The sequence below is a fragment of the Notothenia coriiceps genome, unplaced genomic scaffold (genome assembly GCF_000735185.1).
Source record: "Notothenia coriiceps isolate Sejong01 unplaced genomic scaffold, NC01 NC01_scaffold00016357, whole genome shotgun sequence".
Lineage (NCBI taxonomy): Eukaryota > Metazoa > Chordata > Actinopteri > Perciformes > Nototheniidae > Notothenia > Notothenia coriiceps.
Genome location: NW_011349058.1, coordinates 1 through 5,381, shown reverse-complemented (window position 1 = coordinate 5,381; position 5,381 = coordinate 1). Strand labels below are relative to the sequence as shown.

Sequence of the window (5,381 nt, the reverse complement as noted above, 5' to 3'; positions counted from 1 at the left end):
CATTATTGTGTCATCAAACCCTCTGATTGGTTGAGATTGTGAGAAACTGCAGTGAGACCCAGACCCACACATTCATATGGAGATGTGGGACTATAAATGGCAGACAGAGACCTCTACAGCACAGAGATCCACACATGGCGCCTACAATCACTGCAGCAATGACCAACTCTCAGGAGCCTTACACTCTGACCCACAAGGTAAATTCAAGATTCAACAAGATTTAAATATTGTCCTTCAATCGTTGTCTTTGTTCATGTCAACACTAAACTCCAGAATAAGATTATTAATGACTTTCTTTTCTTTCTGCAGCTCAGAAAGCCTCTGGTGGAGAAGTTACGCAGAGAGCGAATCAACAGCAGCATTGAGCAGATCAAGTCTCTCCTGGGTCCAGAGTTCCTCAAACAGCAGCCAGACTCCAAGCTGGAGAAAGCAGACATCCTGGAGATGACAGTTTGTGTCCTGAGACGACTGCAGCAGCAGAATGAAAAGCAGAGAAGACTGCTGAACCACGTCAACAAGATGCAGTGTTCCTCTGATAAGAACCTGAGAGGCTGACTTCTCTCTGCTGAGCTCCACAGTCCAGACCAGCATCACCAAAGAGAAGAGTCCAGTCAACAGCGCCCCCTGGAGGCCGTGGTAGAGCCCTACTGACTGGAGTTACTACCTGACAAACTGAGATAACCATATTGGTCAAAGATTACTGGAAGTGAATTATTCTGAATTCTGAAATACTAAGAACTTGTTCTTCTGTTTGTACAGAAGGTTGTTTTTTTTTTTTTGCAAGATGACATTTCCTGATGAGATGACAGCAACTATATATTTCAATTTAAGAAAGAGAACATCTTCTCGTGCATGTTGCATGAACCAAATCTGATTGCACATGCAATTATAATACACTGTACTTTATGTGTTGGCAGATTACAGCTCTATTGTTACATTTGTAAACCTCAAATTATTATTGATCATTTTGATCAGAAACTTTAACAGTTCTTTTTATAATGTAATAAGAGACTTTATGTTTTTGAAGCGACAATGATTGTAATTTGTTTCGTCACAATTTTTCCTGTGTTACTTTTATTCATTTAATGCACGCCATGTGTTGAATATCAAGTCAAGTTGATATTGTGTTATTTCCTGATTAATATTGATTATTTTTATCTGAAAACTAAACTCTCCTTTTCATGGAAATTATTACATAATGGACTTTGACTCACTTCATGTGATTATTGAATAATGATCTGTTTTAAGATCAATATGTTTATCCTTTTAATTAAAAAGGTTTTATTTATGTAACAGTTTTACAAAGACAATGTAATTCTTACATGTTAAGAATCAATGGAAAGTATTGCTTTTCAAGCACATTGTTACTTGTAAGGTCAGTTTTTACTACATTTTCTTTTGGTAACCAACCTTGGATAACTGGTCCCTCAAATGTAAATTGTTTGTCTTTTGTAAAGACGGTTGTTCCTCTACTCTCAGTGAGTACAGCGTCTTGTAGAAATCTACAAGTTGTTGTTGTTGTGATGTATCATCACCTCTAGATAAAGCTTTCAAGCTTCATGTTGTTCATTGTGCATTGTTAAATAAACAAACTGACAGCTGAAAATGTTGTGTACTCTTCTTAATTTTCATTTTACTTTAATTGTTAGAGGTATAACCCCAACGTTCCTTGAATTGAAAAATCCTGATACAATTCAGAATGGCTTATCAATAACATACCTGGTCAGTGTGAAACTAATATGGTTCAATTGAGAAATTAATGAATTAATTAAGAGGAAGTGCGTTCAATGACACCTTTGCCAACGTTCTTTTTGAAACATATTCAGTTTCAGGTGTTTTAATATAAAAAACACTAAAGTTAAACATGTCCCTCTATAAAGAGGTCAGACATTGTATCTGAAGTGATGCATAATGAGACACACTTCTATTGTTCCTCCAGTGAAAGGACAGAGTGTGGGAAACCAGAGGAACCTCACTCACAGAGCCCTGTGGGACAATAGATATTTGCCCTGAAGGGACAGAGACTAAGATTTAAAAATAATTCTGTCAATGACACAATTAAAAAGGTAATCAAATCAAGATAAAATATTTCGGAAACATGGCGCTTTTTAAAAACTTGACTTCGATTTTAAACTGAGGTTGCTTACTAGCTATGTCAATATAAGATGAAGGGGGAAAAAAAGATTACCTTTCAGCAAATTCAGATTCCCTAACTGAATTAGGTTGTTTCTCAGATGCAAAGCTGAAACAGAGTACAACAACACAAGTTACTTTATCCAGCCAACTTTTACAAAAAGAGAAAATATCTAATGTTAAAAATGTATTTGCTGCAGCAAAATACATACGGATAGTATTTGCCTTACTTTAATGAATCTACTCAAGGGAAAGCTGTTTTTTTAAATTGTTGAAAACTAATCAAACATCTCAAACTGATGAACACTCACTTTTCTGAAACTACTTTTGTTTGCTTCCCAGATGCCTGCTAAAAATGTAATCATTCAAGGGAAGCTAGAACGCAATCTTATTTATGATATAGGTAACCAGATGAACAAATACAGTATCATTTGATCTTCCCAACATGATAATACTTACCTTCTCGTTTGATTCCAGTAAAAGAGGATGAACAATAATTAGGCAGATGGTTGCACGTGGTTCCGTCCCGTAAAAAATAGGGATGCATCGATTGCAAAATTGTCAGCAGACACCGATCTCGATTTTTAGAATAATGGTTTGGCTGATACAGAGAAAGCTGTTTTTATTTTTTGGTTGTTATTTATTTGCCTTTTGTGAAAGCGAAACAAATCTTATTGCAAAGAAATAGGAACTTTGTTCCAGCCATTTGTTCAATACACTTTGAATGGGCATGAAATCAATGAAAAGTATTTTTGAAACCTACTTTTGATTTTGGCTCCAAAAATAATCAACATTTCTAATATTTTACTGTATTTTGCAAGAAAAAGGTCAAGTTCTCAAAGGATTTGGCTGTTTTTTTAATTCAATTGTTTACAGTTCAACATGTTCTCAAGGAAGGAACTTCATGTGTTCTACTAATTATGTTTCTATACTTAATATTATACATTTGACTTTTCAAACCCTACAACTGTGATGACACTGAAAATGTAACTTTCTCAAATCTTTAATAAGATTTAGGCAGATATTGTTTTTCAACATGAAGCATTATACAATATTTGTCAGAAATAGCTTTCTCTTAATTAAATGTTAAACTACTTATGTTGATGGATATTTCCATAGATGTCTTTGTATACCGGAACACGCCTGTTTTCTGCTAATGGTAAGTGTGGGAAAACACCTCCCACTCCACCAGCAGCCAAGTCATTCTCCAAAGGGATTTGGCACACTTCAGGAAACAGCTGCCCTCCAGGAAACCTCCCATCCTCATGGGTAGAGCGAAGGCTTAATCAAATTGATTTTCATAAATGAAAAAAAAAATTCGATATTCAAAATGAACGAAAATGATTCCAATTGAAAATATAACAAGATCAATTATTTTTTGCTCAATTTATGATAGATTGTTTTTTTTAAACCTTCACATTGGGCAAAGGCATCTTTTCCCTCCAGGTGGCTGGTGATGTCAGAATCAGTTTCTGTAACAACCCACAGCCAGCATCTGTCAGAGGAGCCCCTTTGTGGATCATTGACCACACCATACAGGGAGTCAGTGTGGGAAACTGAGCTCAACGTGCTACTCAGGCTGACTACAAGGCACGTGTCAAAAGACCACATCTGGACAGCTAAATGATAATCGGGGTGGTTTTCTAGAAGTTATCATTAATGTTCATCACATTACTTTCAAAAATGTTGTAATTCTATTTCACATAGAGCTGGATGTTTGATGAAGAAATACTAAACACATACAAAAATAAGTAAAATTGGAATACATTTACAATTAAAAACAATGATTTTATCTAGTATATTGTAGGTTGTGGCTCAATAAAAATCTACGAGAATAAAACCGTATATCAACTTGTTTTTTTGTAATAAGTTTAATGTGTACTTTTATATATAATAAAAAAAATTCCCTCACGTTTGTGATGGGATTATTAGCGTGTGTTCAGTCAAAGTCATTGATCCCAGCATCAGGCAGCAGATCTGCTCTCTACAGGGTCACCACTTTCCCAGATTCACATAGAGCTCTGTGAGTCTCTCTCCATCACCCCCCCCCCACAGTCCCCCACCTGTTCCCCTGAGATCTAACCATTGCCCTAATTTCAATAAAACCATCAGGCGTGTGGCATCATTTATTGTGTCACCAAGCTTTGTGACTGGCTGAGACTGTGAGAAAGTGCAGTCAGACCCAGACCCACACATTCATATGGAGATGTGGGACTATAAGTAGGAGGGATGAAGCCAGCAGAGATCAGATTCTCTCGACAGAGACCTCTACAAAACAGAGATCCAGACATGGTGCCTACAATCACTGCAGCAATGACCAACTCTCAGGAGCCTCACACTCTGACCCACAAGGTAAATTCAAGATTCAACAAGATTTCAATATTGTCCTTCAATCGTTGTCTTTGTTCATGTCAACCACTAAGCTCCAGAATAAGATTATTAACGACTTCCTTTTTCTTTCTGCAGCTCAGAAAGCCTCTGGTGGAGAAGTTAAGCAGAGAGCGAATCAACAGCAGCATTGAGCAGATCAAGTCTCTCCTGGGTCCAGAGTTCCTCAAACAGCAGCCAGACTCCAAGCTGGAGAAAGCAGACATCCTGGAGATGACAGTTTGTGTCCTGAGACGACTGCAGCAGCAGAATGAAAAGCAGAGAAAACTGCTGAACCACGTCAACAAGATGCAGTGTTCCTCTGATAAGAACCTGAGAGAGGCTGACTTCTCTCTGCTGAGCTCCACAGTCCAGACCAGCATCACCAAAGAGAAGAGTCCAGTCAACAGCGCCCCCTGGAGGCCGTGGTAGACCCCTACTGACAGGAGTTACGACAAGACAAACTGAGATGACCATATTGGTCAAAGGTTACTGGAAGTGAATTCTTCTGAATTACTAAGAACTTTTTCTTCTGTTTGTACAGAAGGTTGGTTTTGTTTGTTTTCTTTATGCAAGATGACATGTCCTGAGGAAATGACAACAACTATATCTTTCAATTTAAGAAAGAGAACATCTTGTCATGCATGTTGCATGAACCAAATCTGGTTGAATTTGCAATTATAATTATAATACTCTGTACTTCATGTATTGGCAGATTACAGCGCTATGGTTACATTTGTAATCCTCAAATTGTTGTTGATCATTTTGATCAGAAACTTTAACTGTTCTTTTTTAAACATATGTCAAGTTTAGAAACAGAACATCTTGTCATGCATGTTGCATGAACAAAACTGAATGCAACAGACATTGATATACCTCAC

The 5,381-nt window shown here is 37.1% G+C and overlaps 1 protein-coding gene and 1 pseudogene across 1 annotated transcript; both read left to right on the top strand.

Moving 5' to 3' along the window:
* Window positions 1-134: 134 nt before the first annotated feature.
* On the top strand, window positions 135-859 carry LOC104949515 (transcription factor HES-5-like; annotated as a pseudogene).
* A 3,547-nt stretch (window positions 860-4,406) lies between these two features.
* On the top strand, window positions 4,407-5,375 carry LOC104949514 (transcription factor HES-5-like). The gene is made up of 2 exons (XM_010775878.1): window positions 4,407-4,485; window positions 4,600-5,375. Exons 1-2 carry the CDS (start codon window positions 4,423-4,425, stop codon window positions 4,930-4,932), a joined length of 396 nt encoding a protein of 131 aa, XP_010774180.1. The 5' UTR covers window positions 4,407-4,422; the 3' UTR covers window positions 4,933-5,375.
* The last annotated feature ends 6 nt before the right edge of the window (window positions 5,376-5,381 follow it).